The 20,191-nt window shown below is 36.9% G+C and overlaps 1 protein-coding gene across 3 annotated transcripts in view; it reads right to left on the minus strand.

Moving 5' to 3' along the window:
• LOC129796450 (protein Teyrha-meyrha) overlaps window positions 1-20,191 on the minus strand; it is a 58,073-nt gene extending 37,882 nt beyond the window's left edge. For 2 of the 3 annotated variants that reach the window (XM_055838374.1, XM_055838373.1), the window contains exons 1-3: window positions 19,549-20,191; window positions 17,697-17,933; window positions 17,449-17,623 (exon numbers count right to left, since the gene is read on the minus strand). In XM_055838374.1, the coding sequence (XP_055694349.1) occupies window positions 17,449-17,623; window positions 17,697-17,933; window positions 19,549-19,665 (529 nt within the window). In that variant the 5' untranslated portion in view covers window positions 19,666-20,191. Of the gene's footprint in view, window positions 1-17,448; window positions 17,642-17,696; window positions 17,934-19,548 lie in introns of all 3 variants that reach the window. The other variant, XM_055838372.1, reaches the window with a different exon arrangement.

Below are 20,191 nucleotides of genomic sequence, written 5' to 3' on the forward strand. Positions count from 1 at the left end.
CTTTGTGACTTTGCTCTTCACCTTTTTGAGCAACAATTTCTTCTTCCCATCGAACCTCACTTAGAGATATTGCCTTGTACATCGTAATGCGGGGAAGTTGATTGAAGGAAAATAGCTTTGTATCCAAGGTCATTCAAACATACCGCGAAGGCTTAAGACAAATTTGACGTTACCCCGGCAATATTGTGGTCAAGACAAGGAGGAGATTTTGCGTGCACAAAGGCCCCATCATCCGGGGCGAGTGGTGATGCACAAATTTTACAAGCCAATATAAACACATTAATTAATAAATGGTTAAATATGCCTCGCAAAGAGTCATTCTGTGTGATCTCTTTGAGCTTCTCCTCTCGCCTTTGATGGGCTTTAAGTAGTTTGCAAGATTATTAAAGGAACGAGAGTGGGCAATAAAAATACCACACACGCATGCGGAGGAGGTTCAAAGTGGCAAAAGCCCATAACTTTTTTCTTTATCCTTTTTTTTTTACTAAATGATCCTTTTTGCCCCCAATGTGAAATTATACCCAAAAGGTTAGTTTTTTTTTATCTCTCCGGGGATATGAAGAGGAAGTTTATATTTTTACAATCTTCCGTCACTTTTGATGCAAATTTTCTCTTCACACAGCATCCATTTTTCGTTTATTATTTCCCGCATTTGAGATTCCTAATTTTATTGATGCAATATGTGCTACACTTTGAGTGACCCTTTAGTGCACTTTCCACCATCCATTTGAGTGCTCAATAAGTACATGAAGCATTCCATCTATTTTATGACCTTCCGACAGAAACATTGTAAAATTCTGACCTTCTTTCCCGTCCACCATAGCACACACACGGAAGTCTTTGGTCGGCAAATCTCTTTTAAGATGTTTTGTGGTCAAATTGTGGCTATCTCCTCTAAAGCTTACAGTGCACTAATTTTCTTTAACGGGAAATTCTGCATGTAAAGATTATTTTTTCTTAATGAAAATACGTAAGAATGGTTTAAATTCTCTCTTAAACTCACTCTTTTCGAATTCAACGATTTAATTTAACTTATTTAGTTCAAAAAGAAGTTCAAAACCTAATAATTTTCACAAAGTTTCTCAGTGCGAATTTACTACAAAATTTCATTCATATATGTTGACATAATTTTTTTGTGCTAAAGGATGTAATACACAAAAGATGTCTGAGATGTTTTCAAGAAATGTAACATATCTGAATTTATCAAAAACAAAAGGGAGGGAATAGCATTATAGAACATGCCAATGAACAAATGTTTCCTTCTGTCGAAGAGCAGGAAATTATGTTTAGTTTCTTGTAACAATAAACATTTTAAGAAGCGATTGTGGCTTTTTGCGTGTGTGTATAAATGACTTTCAAGGGAGTTGCATGGTTTAATTTTCATTTTTAATTTACAAGAGGAACAAAAAAATCCTTCAAAATACTCCATATATATTTTTTAATCGTTTATACTTCAAAGGATATACAATTGAGTCTTTGTGTGGTTCGAAAGTCACTGAAAAGCCTGAAAACGTGTTTATATACAAATGTTTGCAAACATTTTTTTTTCATTTCAAATGAAATAAATTAAATTCAATTTGAAAAGTAACTCATTGAGAGGAACAATTGGAATAAATTGTGGAAGTCATTGATATGCCTCAATTGAACAAATGTCGCAAATCAAAGGAAAAACTCTTGACTTTTTGCCTCTGTACAGTTAAATGGGGCAAATGGAAAACATTTAAGATGAATTAGAGAAGAGAATTGTTAAAAGGATAACTATCAAATAAGAATTGTTCCTATTCACCCAGTTGTTCACACAATTACCCCAATTGACGGTACACATGCAGTATTTTTAATTTTAATACAATTTCATTTAAGTAGACTTTGTTGTTGTTTTTTCGCATTGTGTTTTACGTACAAGGATCACCAATTGAATTGGTATAAAATGGTAAATTGTGCAATGAATTAAAAACACTCCGTCACACCTGTCGCCCACGCAAAAGTATGTTTTTTGCGGAGTTTGGTACTCATTCTCCCACAAAATCACTTAATTCGCCCAAATTCATCACATTTGGTTGTTGTGCCCTCAATGGGTGGCTTTTTGTCCAATTTTAGTGAAGTTTGAACACGGGTAATTACACAAGTGGTCACTTTTTCCACCCCCACGACCCTGTGTGGACTATGGTTCGCCATTCGGTCAGAATTTACGTATATATGGGTATTTGATTTTTGCGGGGGACCTCACGCGTTGTGGGGAGTAATTGAAAAGCCATTGGGAATATCTAATTTTGAGCACTTCTTTTTTTTTCACCACGCCATATGTAACTACATCCATACATGTATGTATCTCCCCCGCTTCCTCAATTGTTGCCTTCCACATCACGCCCCCACAGTGGACACTACACCATACACACAGCAGCTAGTTAGATGTGCAACAGCCACCCAGGAAAGGGGAGAGAACTGCCGTGGTGGTTGCGCGCGCGAGTGATGAAATTTTCGGGGATTTTAATTTTGGACACATTTTGCATCGTATATTTTAAAATCACGTACCACTCTTTATGCAAAAGCCAGATAGTACGTGCGCTAAATATGAATTTTATCCACAAGACCACCACACAGGAGCTCCCAAAAATTTCCCAACACACATTTTGGGGAAAATACTCTAAACGCGAGGGTTTTTATGTGGAGGGGGTGAAATGCGTTGAAAACACGGAGAAAATTAGTTGGTATACCACAATCGTGGCATACCAAGTATTGTAATCGTCGGAAAAACCGACCACCTCAGATCGGGCTCAAACTTGGTATGAGCACGTTTTAGACAACCCACATTCTAAAAATGGTGGTGGAAAATTTTTGATCCGGCCGGCCGGCCTGCCGTTGGTCCCCATTTTGCCTTATAGCTCGAGAACGGTAATAGATAGAGACTTCCGGTTTGAAGTTTTCTATAGAAATGTGGGTGTAAATTTTCATATTTTTGCATTTTCAAAATCCAAGATGGCCGCCGTCCGCCATTTTGGAATACTGTCAACCACTTCCCTTATAGCTAATGGCCTGAAATTTTAGTATGTTGTAGAGCTCAGTGAGACGTTTTCATCAACAATTCATACTTCAAAATCGGTCAAGCCGTTTAGCAAATATGGCGGCCTAAAGCAAAAAGTGTTTTTTCGATATAACTCGAGAACGGCTTGACCGATTTTGACCAACTCAGGCTCAAATGAAAGGTTTCAAGAAGCCCTACAACTCTCTAGAACATTCCAAGTTCCTAAAATGGCCACAAGAGGCGCTAAAATCAAAAACAAAAATTGCCTAACTTTAAGGGGCTATATCTCCGAACATCTGTTATAGATTTCCTTTAAATTTTGATATGTTGTAGCCTGACTCAATATCTTTCATCAGTCCGAAAATGAAGAAAATCTATGTCGCCGTTTAGAAGATATGACCATTTGAAAAATTCTTGAATTTGAAAAGTTCTAAGAGCCATATCTCTTGAACGGTCTCTCCGATTTTGCTCAATTTGGTATCAAATTAAAGGTTTTGCAAAACTCTACAACTTTCTAGAACATTAAAAACCTCTAGAACCATTCCTTGAGGTCAAAAAATGCCAAACACTGTTTTGGTAAAACAAAAATCCGCCATTTTGTGTTCTAGAGGTGACCTTGAAAATTATTGAAATTTATGTCAATTTATAGCCTATTTTAATACCTTTCCAAAACTAGTCAAGAAATTTCTGTAGGTCTTATAGAACTTCAGATATGAGCATTTTTATCTTTCATATTGATGAATATCATAAAAAAATCAACTTTGCCTACTAATTCTGCTCACAAATTAAATTACAACGCATAGACTGACCCATCCGCGTTGTGGTATACCAACTCTAATAACTGGACGCGTTATGATTGACTTCAGTTTAAAACCATCATCAATCTGTCGACACTATGTCGTTGTTCTATCTATTTTATGGGGGTGTGAGCAACTCTTTTCCCCCAACACTACCCCAACAATTTCATATAGAGATATTTAAAACCAAAAAGCAAAACCTACAACCAGAAAATCGCCCACAATTTAATGAGATTTGTGGCTTTTTGTATCCTTGCAATCACACAATTTTTCCTGCTTTCCAGGGATATTTGTTATATGGCACACAACATTGTGGGTGGGGGTGGAAGTATGAAAGAGGAAAGGGTTGATGTGAAATTTCAATTAAAACCTCCAAATGATTCTTCCAAAAAGTGCAAAATAATAAAAAAATCATACAATGTTTCGGGAAAATATTTATACACTGTACACTTAAGAACAAAACTTTTTTTAATCTGTGAAATGAAAAATTTTAAATTTTACAACATTTATTGAAAATTCATAAAAATGTTGATAAAATGATTTTGATACGTATAGATTTTATACTCAGTTGCGTTTCGCTTGCTGAAGTGAGTGGTCGATTAGAAGAGTCGTTCAGTGAATTTTGGATATTTTTTGAGATTTATTAAGTTAGTGAGGCGATTTATTTTGAGATTAGTTTTTCTTAGTGATTGGGGGTGGTTTTTCAATATTTTCTTATTTATTTGGGGTGAAGTTTTCTTTTTTCCGGGTTTTTAGTTTCTCTGGTGGGGAAATTTTCGGGTTTTTAGCTGTGATTCTTTCGAAGAAAAGAATAGCACAGCTTCTGTGTCCACTCAAAAACTCAAGGTCGTCGGATCGGGCTCAAACTTGGTATGAGCACGAATTAGGGTCCCCACATTCCAAAAAACGTATGCGCCGAAAAACTTTTCCGGCCGTCCGGCCGTCCGTCCGTCCGGCCGTCCGTCCGTCCGGCCGTAGTTTGGAGCTCAATTACAAGAGAACGGTAATAGATAGAGACTTGCGGTCAACGGCAAAGTTCAATTATCGACTGGAAGTCGTCCAACTATGATATCAAATTCACCCCCCCTCCCCTGCATCCGCCATTTTTAATTTTTTTCAATTTTGTTTTTGCTATATCTCAGCCCCTATTATAGGTAGAGGTCTGAAATTTTAATATGTTGTAGGGGCCTTTAAGACCTTTTCAACAATAACCCATTTCCAAAAATCGGACAAGCGGTTTAGCAAATATAGACTTTTATCGAAAGTCGGCCATAACTCATAAACCGGTTGACCGATTTTAACCAAACCGGTTTTGAATGAAAGATCTCAAAAAGGTCTACAATTATCTATACATAGGAAGTTTCAAAAGTTACCGCTAGAGGGCCTACAATGAAAAATAAAATTTTCGATGAGTTTTCGACCAGTTTTCGATTAATATCTCAAAAACTGGACGATAGATTTCGATTAAATTTTAGTATGTTATAGGTGATAGGCACACCTTTTAACCAAAAAAAAATTAAAAAAATTTATGTCGCGGTTTCTGAGATATAGACCAAAACAGGTTTCCATATGTACCGATTGTTGTAATATTGCCTTATATCGGCTTAACGGTACTTGATAGAGGCTTTTTGATTGAAGTTTCATTAGGTATAGTGGGTAAGACCTATCAGATTTTAACAATTTCAAAATTCAAAATGGCCGCCTTCTGCCATTTTGCTACATCAACAATTACTTTCACCTACTCAGATGTATTTTAAACAAACTAATTGGCGCCCCGCGAAGCGGGGCGCCTTTTATATACATAAAAAAATATAAACATATAAAAATATAAAAATATAAATATACATATATAAGTACAATGATGGTCCAACAGAGTAAAGGGAATGTACTGGTAAGTTTCACTTACGGGCTGTGATTCTTCCTTCAGATGACAGTCCAAGTGTGGTGAAAATTGAGATGGATAAATTTTTAGGAATGGCTTTCTCACGCATCGAATCACAGCCAACGCGCATGAGTAAGCCTTTCCCCAGAATTTACACGCGTTGGCTGTGATTCGATGCGTGAGAAAACCATTCCTAAAAATTTATCCATCTCAATTTTCACCACACTTGGACTGTCATCTGAAGGAAGAATCACAGCCCGTAAGTGAAACTTACCAGTACATTCCCTTTACTCTGTTGGACCATCATTGTACTTATATATGTATATTTATATTTTTATATTTTTATATGTTTATATTTTTTTATGTATATAAAAGGCGCCCCGCTTCGCGGGGCGCCAATTAGTTTGTTTAAAATACATCTGAGTAGGTGAAAGTAATTGTTGATGTAGCAAAATGGCAGAAGGCGGCCATTTTGAATTTTGAAATTGTTAAAATCTGATAGGTCTTACCCACTATACCTAGACAGTGGTGGTCGTGCAAATGGAGACGAATTTGAATCCGATCCTGATGAATTTAAGCAAAACACGGCAAATTCTTCTTCCCAAAACGTGGCGGCATTAGCTAATAGGATTCGGTTTTATGCTCCTGATGCTAAGGGCCCTTTTGTGGTTTACTTTAGGGGCAAAGATGGGCAATCAGTGAATCAGGTAACCTTGTCGAAGAAGCTATATGCGAAGTACAAAACTATCATTGAAATACGCAAGATTTTCTCGGACAAGGTTAAGGTGATTCTCACAGGGATAAATGAGGCAAACGTGCTTCCTTTGGACAAAGATTTCACCCAGTTCAGGGTTTATATTCAGGCAAAGGAGGTGGAAGTGGATGGGGTGGGCTTTACATGCTGAAAAAGCATTAAAGAACGCTAAAGTGAGGCATAATGTATCGTACTCTCAGGTTGTTAAAGGGCCACATGGATCGAAGAGAAGTCTTTTTGAGAGTGAAAATCCTTTTGAGGCTATCAGTGGGATGGAAGATGATATGTCTGATTCGGATTCTGATTTCCCTACGGTGGCGGAATCTCTTGACAATAAAGTCAAACGCAGAGTCAAGCGACCAAAGAGCGCATTTGATGTTACGCGATTGACTCAGAAGAAGTTTCATCGCAAGAAGGTAGCCGAACAGGAGGAGAGGTTAATGGAAGAGAAGGGGAAGGCGAAACAGATGAAGAGTCAGACTAGTAGGGCACGCATAAAGATTAAGAAAAAGTCCTCTGAAGAGTCCGAGCCGAAAGGCTGGAAGAAAGTTGTTTTGAAACTCTTGGCAGCTTTCGATGTGGAGAGTGATATTCTTGAGTTGTTAGAAGTTATTGTGTTTCCTATTGTAGAACGGTTTCTGCCCAAGTTGTTAGGCTCTTTCCTTCAGGAGGAGGAAGAGGAGGAAGAGGAAGATGCCTAGTGAAACAATAAATGTGGTTAAGTTACTCCAATGGAACTGCAATGGCGTCCGATCGAAAGTGCACGATTTGGCTGCGATCTGTGACGAACTTAATATAAGTGTTGTCGCTATTCAGGAAACGAAACTATCCAGTCTGTCTTTTAGATTGACCGGATATGACATAGTGCGCAAAGATAGGTCGCCAAGAGGCGGGGGTGTTTTGTTAGCCATTAAATCTAATATGTTTTATACACGTGTTGAACTTTCAGCGGATTTGGGTGGCGACTGTGTGTGCATTGATCTCTCAGTAAACGGAACCGTGTTCCGTATATTCTCAGTTTATTCCACAAATAACCATAGATTGAGTGAGCGTGACTTTAATAGGCTTATACCTTCTAATTCTGATGGTAGGGTGATTATTATGGGAGATTTTAATGCGCATGGTAGTCTTTGGGGCTCTGAGTTGACTGACGCAAACGGTAGAATAATTGAGGAATGGGTGGAAAGGTCCAATCTAATTGTACTTAATGATGGCAGATTTACGAGAGTAGCTTGTCCTCCTTGTTCACCTAGCATCCTTGATCTAACCATGGTATCACAAGCTTTAGCGATTGATTGTGTATGGGACACATATGATAACACACTGGGCAGTGATCATTTTCCCATTGTGCTGACTATTTCTTGCAATAGAGATAATGCAGCTAATTCTGCTGCTCAGAATGATCCATTCCAAAGAATCGATTATTCATACATTGACTGGAGAAAGTTTAACACCAGTTTTGAGAATCAGCTAATGGAAATTGAGTCACTGCCTGATAGTGTGGATAAATATCAGAAGTTCATTGATGCTGTACTTGCAGCTGTGAACGAAGCAGGAGTTCCTATGCTCAGACGTGAAAATAAACAAAATAAGCCATGGTTTGATCAGGAGTGTCGTAGGTTTTGGAATTTGAGGCGCTCTGCTTTCCAAAGATTTCAAAGGTACGGTGATCGAGCATCTTTTCTTGCCTATACAAGGATTGATTCCCTTACTAAACGCACTATGAAACGGAAGAAAATTGGTTTGTGGAGAGATCGTTGTTCGTCCTTTTCAAGCTCCACAGCCCTGTCAGAAATGTGGAATTTGGCTAGGTCGTTCAGAGGTTTATCAAAACAAAATCAAAGTGTGTTTAGGGACGAATGGGCAGAACAGTTTGCCGATAGATTAGCGCCGCCATTTGTAGCGAAGCCTCAAAATTTCTTTGTACCCAATGAACATGGTATCGATAACCATCAGTTGACTGGCCAGTTTAGTTTTGAGGAGATTGAGTTTGGCATTAAATCACTCAGGAACAAAGCTCCAGGTACGGATAATATTCGTGCAATATTCCTGAAGAAGCTTCCTAGAAGAGGTATTGAAGCCTTGCTCGGTCTTCTTAATTACTTCTGGAAATCATGCACGATTCCGGAGAAGTGGCAGGAGGCTAAAGTTATTGCTATTCCAAAACCCAATAAAGATAGAACTAACCCCAAGAACTTTCGCCCTATCAGCCTTTTGTCAGTGGTGCGTAAATTGTACGAAAAATTGATTCTGTGCAGGCTTCAGTTATGGCTGACTGATAGCAATATTCTTCCTAACTCGCAGTTCGGGTTTTGTAGGAGTAGAGGTACACAGAATTGTATTGCCGCACTACATACAAAGGTGCAAGTAGCATTTGAAAACCAAAATGCTGTGGGGTGTGTATTCTTGGACGTTGCTTCTGCGTACGACACGGTTCTTATAGATGTGTTGTGCTTAAGTTTGAGGGTTTTGGGATTGCCAGGCGGAGTTGTGGCTGCAATTTACAGTCTCATGGAGTGCAGGGAGATGATGGTCGTTAACAATTCTCAGATAGTTGCCAAAAGAGTGGGTCGATTGGGCCTTCCTCAGGGGTCGGTGTTGTCCCCTACCTTGTATAATCTCTATGTCCATGATATTGAGCGCTATGTTCCACGTAACTGCTTCATTCTGCAGTATGCTGATGACGTAGTGATCGGAATTGAAAGTGCGAATGCTGAAGTAATTGGAAGCGAACTGACTGCTGCTTGTAGGAATTTGAATACGTTTTATGACAGTTTAGGACTTAGTGTTTCCAAGGAAAAATCTGAGGTTTTAGTGTTCTCTAAAACGCATCGGGAAGTTGTGGTGCAAGTGGAAATGGATAACACTGTACTACCTCAGACAAACACGTTTAGGTACTTAGGCGTGATTTTTGATCGCAAATGCCTTTTCGCGGCTCATTGTCGTGATGTAGTTGCGCGAAGTTCCTTACGTCTCAATTTCCTTAGAGCTGTTGCTGGCTTGAGTTGGGGTGCACACCCTAAACTTATGCTTATTATTTTTAAAACTGTCGTTCGCCCTATTCTTGAGTACGGTTGCTTTGCATTTGGTGGAATGGCTGCGTCCCATTTGATTAAATTAGAGAGAGTTCAATGGAAGGCGCTACGATGTTGCCTTGGGTTGATGCAAAGCACACACACAATGTCAGTGGAGGTCCTGTCAGGCATCATGCCTCTGCAAATCAGGTTTGATTTGCTCATTGAACGTTTACTTGCGAGAGCAAGGTTCGTTCAGGAGGAGCTTTGGCAGGACATTCGTGTACTTTGTCTTGTTCTTCTGTAGTGTTGCCTGTGTCGGTCGAGATGATTTGTTACTGAAATGTGGTGGTTTTGTGTGTTCTAGAGATATTTGTGCGGTATCTCTCGAACAACGTTCGGTTGTTGCGTTGCGTGCAATTGATTGTTTTGTCCACGTTAATGAAATCAAAGTCTAAGTGATGTCCCTCTTATTTTTGGCCTCGTCGTTATTTGTTCACTCCCTTGTGTTTTTTTTTTTCTGCTAGTGCACTTGGGGTAATGCACTAGCGGGCTAAGTAGCCATTGCGGCAATGCCTCGGTCCGAAATCAGCTCTACGAGCTGAGGACCTGAGGGGTGGAGGTGGGTTAAAAAAAAAAAAAAAAAAAAAAAAAAAGATTTTATACTTGAAAGACAAAATTGGTAATCACTGCCAATTTGACTTTTTCTAACCGTCACAGCAGAATCAAATCTACCAAACTTATCATGATAAATTCTACATTAGGGAATTTTAATTACTACAAGTTCGTCGCGACAAAAGAAAAATTAAAGTCAAATTTTGAGGTTGAAAATTCGTGTCCTCCATATTAAAAAAAAAAAAACAATCATAGCTATAGGGGTTAAGTTAGATTAAGAATAAAAGAAGTAAATCTCCTTCCTAATGCAGAGATCTTCCTGATCGTCCTAAAATGTCTCTTTTGGTGTTCGTTACAGCGAAAGTTTCTGTTTTCTCCCAGAAAATTGAATAACATTTTAAGTCAGAGCTTTCAATTCCACAGTATTTTTTTTTCTTTTTTGAATTCTTTTATACATGTCAACTTTCTCTAAAATAAAGTCTAGTTTTTTAATAAAACCTATACTACCTTTTGGCAAAATATTCTTTACCAAGCTACCAGAGAAAATACGTGATCATTTTTGCCCCAATGTGGGGTAAAATAAACACAATGTTTTTAGAAATAAAAAAAAGTATTAGAAGGTACAGAAAACTGCAAGACTAAGCAAAGTGAATAAGCTGTTATTGCACACAAAACTTTTAAAGCCTCAATTTTTCGCAATAACTCTAAACTGTCCTTTTTCACCCCATTTGACGGTGTTACATAATTTTGCCCTTAAACCCCTTAAAATATCTCTCCTAAATTCTCTGAAATTATGTGACAAAATCGATTTGGGAAATGCACACAAATTTGCCACAACAAAATGATACCTCAAAAGAGACCTACATCTACATCCATATATAGTTCCTGGATGGATGCAATTTTGTATGCGAAGAGTGTCAACGAGAAGTGAGTGGATGATGATCCACAGAAATGGGTGAAAAGATGCGTCGGGAGTTGTGCTCTAATGGTGCCGAAATTGGTTCAAAAGCGGGTATAGTCATTTGAACGCGGGGTTGTGTGCATGCGGAGCATTAAATAACAGAAAACGACCCCATGTAATTTGTCAATCATTGGCATTGTCGAGCGAGTGTACTCAATTGTGGGATATTTTCCCAAAGAGCTCACACAACACCCAACTGGTGAGCACACGAGGGGAAGGAAGATGCACCAAAAAGGCGAACAAACACCCGAAAAAGTCATTTTGCACGCTAAGGCCTGAAATATAATCACATAAGAAAGTCACACACACCGGGCTTTGCTCTCTCTGAACAGAAGCCACGTCAAAAGGTACGACACTCATCGGAATGAAAAGAGATACTCAAAGGGGCCCACCGCAGGAGCGCATCAACTCAACACCACCATCAAAGGAAGACGATGAAAATTGGATGAATGGGATTATCTTGCAGTCACCACTGTGTTCAACGCACTTCTTGTACCTCCTCATCACACACATTTCGGCGTGTTAAGTGATGTGGGAAATTTGAGAAATTGGACCAACAGATTACTTTCAGTTTTTCAGTATTTGAATGAATGGAATGAATGAATAAATTGCAGGAGAGCGCCATATCATCATGTATACATTGGTTCTCATTTGCACGTGGGGTGACGACAACCATTTCGGTACATATAGCAACCCCTTTTTAACCCTGAACTCTTCTGTCACACATTTGACCACCATCCAATTATCTGTATCAATCAATAAGTGGGTGAAAAAGACACCCTTTTGATCCTTTTGCCAATATATGTACATATGAACGTTAATTTGGGGAGGGGGTGGATTGTTGTTTAAAGTAAGGGGTTGAATATGGTAAAAATCTTTTTTTTCTTTTCTTATAAAAAGTTGTTGTAAAATTTTGATAGTTAAAGTTTTTAAATAATTTTATTGTCGTTCTCATCGTTCTCTAAAAGAATAAAAAAAGAATTTGTTGTTCTAGAAAATAATCAGAAGGATCTTTAAGAAGCTCAGGAAAAGAAATTTTCTTTTAGAAAGAAACAATTAAAAGAAAATAAAATGTCAAAATTGTATGAGATTTTTCTCAGAATATCAAAAATCCAATATCTGGACGAATTGTATGAAAAAAGAAAATATTCTTCTCACAATCAACCCTTATTTTGTAATTTTAAGTTCTCAGTTCTAACAACTTGAAGCATGACCTCAACAAAACGCTAAAAAAAGACAATAATGACGTCATTGTTTAAATTTTTGAGCAAACATTTACCAATGTTTTTTGCTGATCCCAGCGGCAAATGGAAAGCTTTTTAGGCTATTTCAGATTCATATATTAAGCTCTCTTAACCCAAAAACACTTGTATGTAAAAGGGAGAAATAAATTATTATTATTATTAAGCTCTCTTAATATTTTAAGAATACGAAAACTTCTACATATGATTTTATATCAAAACATATTGAAATAAATAATAAATTAAAAAAAAAACTATGAAAATCTTTAGGTAAGTCTAAGCATCATGTAAGTTCCCAGCACAAGCTCCATGTTAAATTCACTTAACTATATGGTGATAATAAATAAATTTTATCCAACACACCCACGTAACCCATAAAGTCCATTGAAGGATTAAGCAGATAACTTTATATTCACTGCACTTACAACATTAATCTAAGCCCGAGACAATACTGCACAAAATTAGGCATATAGAAGGAGGGAATTTAGAGAGCTTAAACGTGGGTGTGTTGTAGAAAATATAATTAATGCGGAAAATTAGCAACTCTCAAACAACTTTTCCGGTTCAAAACATTTTGGGTATTCTCATGCATTTCGGGGGAGGAGGGGAGGGCTGACAACCCCCCATACCACTCGCAATAAACCCTCATCCCACAATTTCATACTTTTGGGTGTTCAAATAAATTTCAAGAGAGGCACTTCACAGCCGAAATGGAGGAGGTTTTGGCATTCATGAGAAATCAATAAATCAGACACACATTTTAGGTGTTATTGCCGAATTTACACGCTCGCACTCATCAATTTCCCTTGGTGCGCCCCCTTATCTTCCCTCTCGGAGCGTGTAGTACATATACGTGGGATATTGGGGATGGTTTGAAACACTTTAAAGGAGAAAGAGGATGAGGGACAAATTTTATTGTTTCCCTTTTTTCCCCTTTTAGAGGCCATTCAATTCGTCAAAGCATCCAAAAATCCTCACGATTGTCTTCTCGGTGAATCAATTCATAAATTCCCGCGCGACTAAGAGAATCTTTTTGGTGGATGCGCGATTCAAAAGAATAAAAAAATATGAATTTTATAGAGAGCATAACGTAGCACAGAAGTTCTTGACTGTGAGAGTGCAATAAAAATATGAAACTGAATACATTTTGTCGGGCAATTTGCAATGGGATTGGAATCGTGGATGAAATGTGTGCTGTAGATGGGCAACAACAGCAACAAGAAAAAAGAGAGAGACCGAGAAGTATTGCAAACAGCGTCATAAATTGCCAATTCATTGTAAACGACACTCACCATGTCCGCAGGAGATGACACGGCAGTGCGGGAATGGCACGAGAGGAGACAACAATGTGAAAGAGAGCCAGGGAATAAGGATAATGCGGAGGGTTTACAGGACTATGCGGATGAGTCGTTCGAGATAAAAATCATCTCAGATTTCGGGTCATCAAATCGATACATAAAACCCCCCACGAAATGGGAATTATTTGGGATGAAAATTGACAAAGAATAAATCCTTTTTGAGGAAATCCAATGTTATTGTGGTAGAATGGAGGCAGGTGGTGTCTAGGACATTCATATTTCGCGAATAATCATTTTGCTCACTAATTCTAAAAAAGAAATTAAAACTTATCCATTGGATCTTATATAACAAATTCAGAGATTAAATTCTGAAAGAACGAAGTCTTTTTCCTGCAGACTCAAAGCTTGAGAAACTATTGAGTAATTTATCAAATAAACTTCCAATAAAAGCATCTAATGAAAAAGAAATGTTCTCTAAATTTTGCCCACCAGTGTATTTTGCAATGAAGAAGAATAAATTTTTCAAAATTGGTGTTGAAATCATTTCAAGAATCTCCCTTCATCACAACCACTCAATTAATACATGAAAATATGCCACAAATGCATTCGATATAATTGTCATGATTCCATATATTCATCAATAATGTTAATTGCAATGTGATTTTTCATGTGCGCTCCTTGAATACTTAAAGAAGTTAAAGAACCAACTTCTTTTTTTTTCTTTTCTTCTTTTCGAATTCTCCCTGAGGATCTTCCTTTTATGACTCTCATAGCCCCTTTCAAAAAGAAGAATTTAAGGAGAAAAAATGTCTCACAGAATCTTCTGTGAGCGAGAAGTGAATTTAAGATAAAATTTTATCCGCACATATTTTTCTTAAAAAGCTTTTCCATTTAATTTTTTATGATTTCCAATGATTGTTTTATGATATTAAATTATCATTGGGTGAGTCATTAAAGGCACTCAGAGCCAGGTAATACCTATACTAATAATTTTTTAAAACTCAAAATCTCTCCATTCGTTCAGACTATAAAAAATAACGCCTCTTTGGGGGCAATTTTGATTGATTTTTCACGGATTAACTAAATGATTCTTTATTGGTGCTCAACCACAAAAAAAGTCTCAAAAACTCCTCACACAATCTTCAACACTTCTTGTATATTACTCCTCGTTTAAGCAAAACACAGCTCTCTTCGTATTGGAGAAAAAGAACCGTGAAAATTATCTCACTTTCCACCAAATTTATGCTAATTCCCAATTAAGAAAAATTATATCAAACCCCGCTAAAACTCCCCTTGAAAAATCTTTTTGCATATTGATTTAAATGATTCCCTAAAAAGAACATTGGAGTGAGTGAATTTATAATGGTCTACTTTTCAAGTCAAATATTTCCCCATTTGGTAATTAATTTATGTGTTGGTGTTGCTTGTAAATTGATTCTGAGGGTTGGGGGTGTGATGGGTGATCTGAAAAATAGGGGATAGAATCGAATGGGGGGGTTTATCAATTCTACTGAAAATGTTCAAGTTTCGTATTAGTAGGACCCTTAAAAATATTAACTAAAGTGTAGATTTAGTAATAATAATGTTAGAAATATAGTTTAATCAAGTCTGACCGAAATAAGTTCTCTTGCTGATATTTTGCTTTTAAAAATTGAATTACATAAAAAAAGCGTTGTAAGAAGAAAGAAAAATTTGACATTTCGAGAGCAAAGTCTCCCTTCATCAGGTAAAGAATTGTTGGGAAAATATTTGTCATTCATATAAGAATTAACCAATTAGTACAAACATAGTTAGAACGTATAAATTAGCATGAAAATTTATATTCTCTTTCACATTTAGTTTTACTAAATGTTTTAGTTTTACCCAACGAACACGCAATAAATAAAAAGATCAATTAAAATTTCAAACTGATAAACCCGCGCAATTTGTATCTCTCTGTACCTTTTGGTCCTCCGGGCCAATTTCCGCGTGGCGCGAAAATGTGGACACACTGAGGGAAAATTCATGGAAAATGGGGGGGCATTCATTGTTAATGTTTTCCCAACATACGGTTAGTTAAATCGCGTAACATTTTTGGCTTGCATAGACCATAGAGCGTACTTGAAGCGAGAAATTTAATTGTTACCGCAATTTTTGGGCAAATTCACAGGCAAAACTCTGTCCTCAAAAGTGGGATGGTCTCGTTGCATTCGTCACGTGTGCTCTTCGATGTTGCTGCGCGCATTAAACCATGAGATGTGTGTTTATGTCAATTTTAACACATAAAAGTATTTCACGGCTATTTTGGCACTTTTTAAACATTTGCCTTTTGGCCGGAGGGGAAGAGTCGCGAAGGCAAACTCTCGAGAGGAGGACAATGATGCCCCCAAAAGAAACCATGAAATTCATGTTGTCATATTTTTACCGAGGCATAGGCAAATTGAAAACAATCAATTGCCTCAAGAGGGGTTCGAGGGGCTATATTATGTTCCATCGAGAATATTTATTTATTTTTTCTTTCGATCCTCCTTGTTACGCCGTGACAAATGACAATGTTCCACATTCAATTTTGGGAGCACGTTTAACACTGGCAGAAATGCAAAAAAAAGAGAGAATCTTCCGCCACACACACGAGATTTGTCACCCGTTTCGCCTTTTTTTTCTCTTGTATTTTTTTGGGTGAAAATTGGCAATAACCATTCAGGATGAATGAGGGTGAGTGTTCCGATCAATTGTGAACGATTGGAAGGTTCTTTTTCTGGGGGTGCAGCCACAGGGATGTTTTTTTGCCCCCGTAATTTGTTAAATGTTTGATTTGTATACTGAACAAATCCTCAAACAAATTGGATCATTTTTCTTTAACTCTTATCTTTAAAAGTGATATTTGAAGTGATAATAATTTTTCTTATCTACATCTAAAATGAAGAAATATTTTTAATGGATCTACTAACATGTCCATCACTGTAGTATCAGATGAAATTGACTAAAAATACTTTTTAACAAAAATAAATCGAGACACAGCATTGAGGCATCAACCAATGCACCCAAATGAAGAGAAATGATGAAGAAACTTGTCCATGGAACGCCTTAAAAGGTCGTGGTCTCTCTCAGTTGTTAAATACTCTTATAAAAAAATAAAGAAGCGCCCAAAGAATGAAAATGTCTTGTGCGTAATAATTTAAATAAATATTTTACCAATGTATTGAAACTTTTTTAAAAGTCTAGACTCCCTTCTTGGGAGTTCGATGAACAAAGAAACTCATCATTGTCGCTTATTGAGTAGCAATATGAAAGAAAAAATGACCAATAAGAAATAAAAAGCCATTGTTGGCGGTATAGAATGAAAAATCTCTTGGAGATGAGTTAAAAAACACACAAAAAAAGTCTCTAAAAGACTTTGTTGAGCGATAAGAAATGGGAAATGGTTTAGAGATTATTTGTTTAATTTACCAATTTTCACTTCTTTTCATCCTTCTGTAATCTCTTATTGGGAGTCTCTTTCTCAATTTAGATATAGATGAAAGAAAGAATGTAGAAAAAAATTCTCAACATTGGATCAACAAAGAGATCGCCCAGAGAGAGAAAATAAAATTAAAGGAAAAAAAAACGAAGAAATCGGAGGTTGATCTCAAGATGAAACCGATAGCCAGTAAGGTGCTAAATACACTTGAGTAGTTCTTAGCACGCTTCACCAATAAAATAGAGAAGATTCTTTTTGATCTTTCACACCCCCTCTCGTTCTCTCTCAAAGTCAGTAACATTTTGGGATTTTTATTCATATGTTGGAATGGTTGGGAAAAGGCGGTTCCAACAACCTTTTACAAATACATTGAGAGAGGTAAAATAAGTTGTTTTTTCTTTAAAACAAAAAAAGAATGTACTCACGTCGAAATCCCGGTGTCTCAGGGCTCCTTTCCGGCGAGCAAATTCGATCACGATCACCATCTTCACTCGTATGTCCCTCCAAGGATTCCTCCTTAACCGGAGGCGAAAGTGATGTACACGCAGGACTCGATGAGTCCGTGCGGAAGGATTCCCCACCACTGGGAAACATCATATTCTGCAAATGTAAGAAATTCTTCTTACAAAAAATACACAAAAAAAATTATCAAAACCCCCCACTGTGTGCTCACCTGTTCCAATCCCGTGAGTCCTACGCATTTTGGCGGTGCAAATGCCGATGGTAGGGGGAGATTAGACGGGAAGGGCTTCACAAAGGCCCCACCGCCACCAAAAGGGCTCCCATTGGCGCCACCGGCTGTACTCACGGCCGGATTGAGGGGATGCAGGAAATGTGGGGGGAAACCATGTAGCAAATGAGCCCCATAGCTCCCCAAAGCAAAGTGATGCAAATCCTTTGCGTCTGGAAGCTGCATTGAGAGTTACAACAAAAAAAGTGTTTAAAAAAATCATTTCATGATTATTATATACTGAGGAAAATAGAGAAAATCTTGTCCCTTTTCTTGTTTTTTTTAAACCAAAAAAAAAAGAACTTTAACATACGATCTCACCAAAAAATAAAAACCCGTAAAAACCAACGACGAAGAAAATTTTAAAATTTCAAGAATTCGTAATGAAATATCAAAGATTTCAAGTTCTTGAAATCCTTTCGACCCATTGTTAATTTTAGTGCAGAAAAATGTAAAATGAGTTCTTATTTTCACAAAATCTGAATGAATTCGGTTAGTAGAAGATTTTTAGAATTCTTTGGGCAAAGATTCAAGAATTTTTGTTGAGAATTTAATTATCTATATAATTTTAAAGTTTGGACTTTATAATTTTTTTTTGGACGTATCTACGTTACCTTAAGGTTCTAAAATGTTTGGTTTCGGTAGTAAAACTCTAATGAACGTAGTGAGAACTCGAAAAATTATTTAAAATAAAGCTCTACTAGTAAACCCTAGCCCCCAATCACGTGTGAGCAAACTCCATTTTAAGCCATAAAAGGGGGCGTATATTAGTAGGGGGGATGAATACTACGGTACCCGGAAAAATTCTAAAAATAAAAAAATCCCGTTATCTGACCCTTCAGCAGGTAGAAAATGGGAAAAAATCAGTTTTTCTGTGGGGGCGCTTTAAAGGGGGGTTGGGGCGGAATCCCACATAGCGCTTGCAACTCGTATTGACCCCCTCTACCCCCATACCAAATTTCATCAAGATCGGCCCAGCCGTTTAGGAGGAGTTCATGTGCCACAGACAAACAAACATTTCAGCTTTATATATTAAGATTATGTAGGTATCACAACAATTAATTATAATTTAATCATAAAAATCATAAAAAAACTGAATAATAAAAAATACTTTAATTCATGTTTAAAATCAGAGAAGAAATATTAAAATTTCTTGTTCTTTTCTTCTTGGAAGAAAATTCTTTCATCATTTTTCTCCTAATAGAAAAGAAACTCTAAATGTGAAAAGTCTCTATTTAGGACATTTTTCCCTAATATTTTAATTAAGATGTTTGCTGAACTTTTTGGAACTTTCAGAACTTCAATAATTCTAAGAAAAAGAGTTCACATAATTAGCAATCTTAACTAATGCATAGATTAAAAGAAATTTTTTTTTTAATAAACTCCACAACTTCATAATGGTCGAGAAATTATAAGTTGTCGAACGTTCTAGTTCGAGTTCTAAAACTGCTGATATCTTACATTTTTTCTGGGCGGTTAAAATCATCAAAAAATGGACAAAAAATATTTTGAAAACAAAAATTTCAAATTCCCTAATAAAGAAGCTGTATTATCTCTTTGTGTTGACTGTTGAGTTATCGGAGTTATTTTTAATTTAAAAATTGCAAATCACAAAAATCTATATTTGCGAAATTATTTATTGTGACGCGTCGAGGACTTGGATTTCTCTCTTCCTCAGGCAAAGATAAATTGACTAAAAATTCTCTCTTGGACAGAATAAAAGAAGATTCTCGCCCAAGAAAATTTCATTAAACCATTAACGGGTTAGGAAGATTTTGAAATAATATCGTCGTACTTGAGAATGAAATGGTCGCTGTATCCTCAGTGCTTCCCCAAGTCCCCCAGCTGCCTGAGAGAATACCACGAGGGCTGGTGATGGCAAATGTGCCGATCCGTAGGCTGAATTCTCCATTAGAGTCCACGCAAATGAATTCCCAAAAAAAATCCCTCACAAATCACAACGAACTTTTATCATCGAAAAAAATTAATGTGGTCACAAAATTCGTCACATTTCTTCTTCTCTTCAACAATTTTTTTAGTCTTTCGGCACAAAAATTCTTCTCATCATCTTTTCACATTCACTATTAATCTTTTTTCTTATGCTCTTGGCAGACTTTCAATCACAAAACTCTTCTTCAATGTAAAATTCCTCAATCCCAAAAATAGTTCCTTTTTAATCTCAAAGGAATTTTTCTTCACTTTGTCACATAATTCACGGCTTTCTCGCGATTATCTTTAATCGTTCAAAATGAGGAATTTTTGTAATAAAAATATTTTAAGATTTTGGGAAGGAAGTAAAGAATAAGAATAAATTCTTTTAAGTTGATCCGTAAAACCGTTTGAAAGTTCACGCAAAATCAGTTTTATGTACAATGAAAAATGCACGCAAATCGTAAGGAAGCAGCACAACAGTACTGCCCGAGAGTCACGGATGTACT

Source organism: Lutzomyia longipalpis, chromosome 4 (genome assembly GCF_024334085.1).
Source record: "Lutzomyia longipalpis isolate SR_M1_2022 chromosome 4, ASM2433408v1".
NCBI classification, from domain to species: Eukaryota; Metazoa; Arthropoda; class Insecta; order Diptera; family Psychodidae; genus Lutzomyia; species Lutzomyia longipalpis.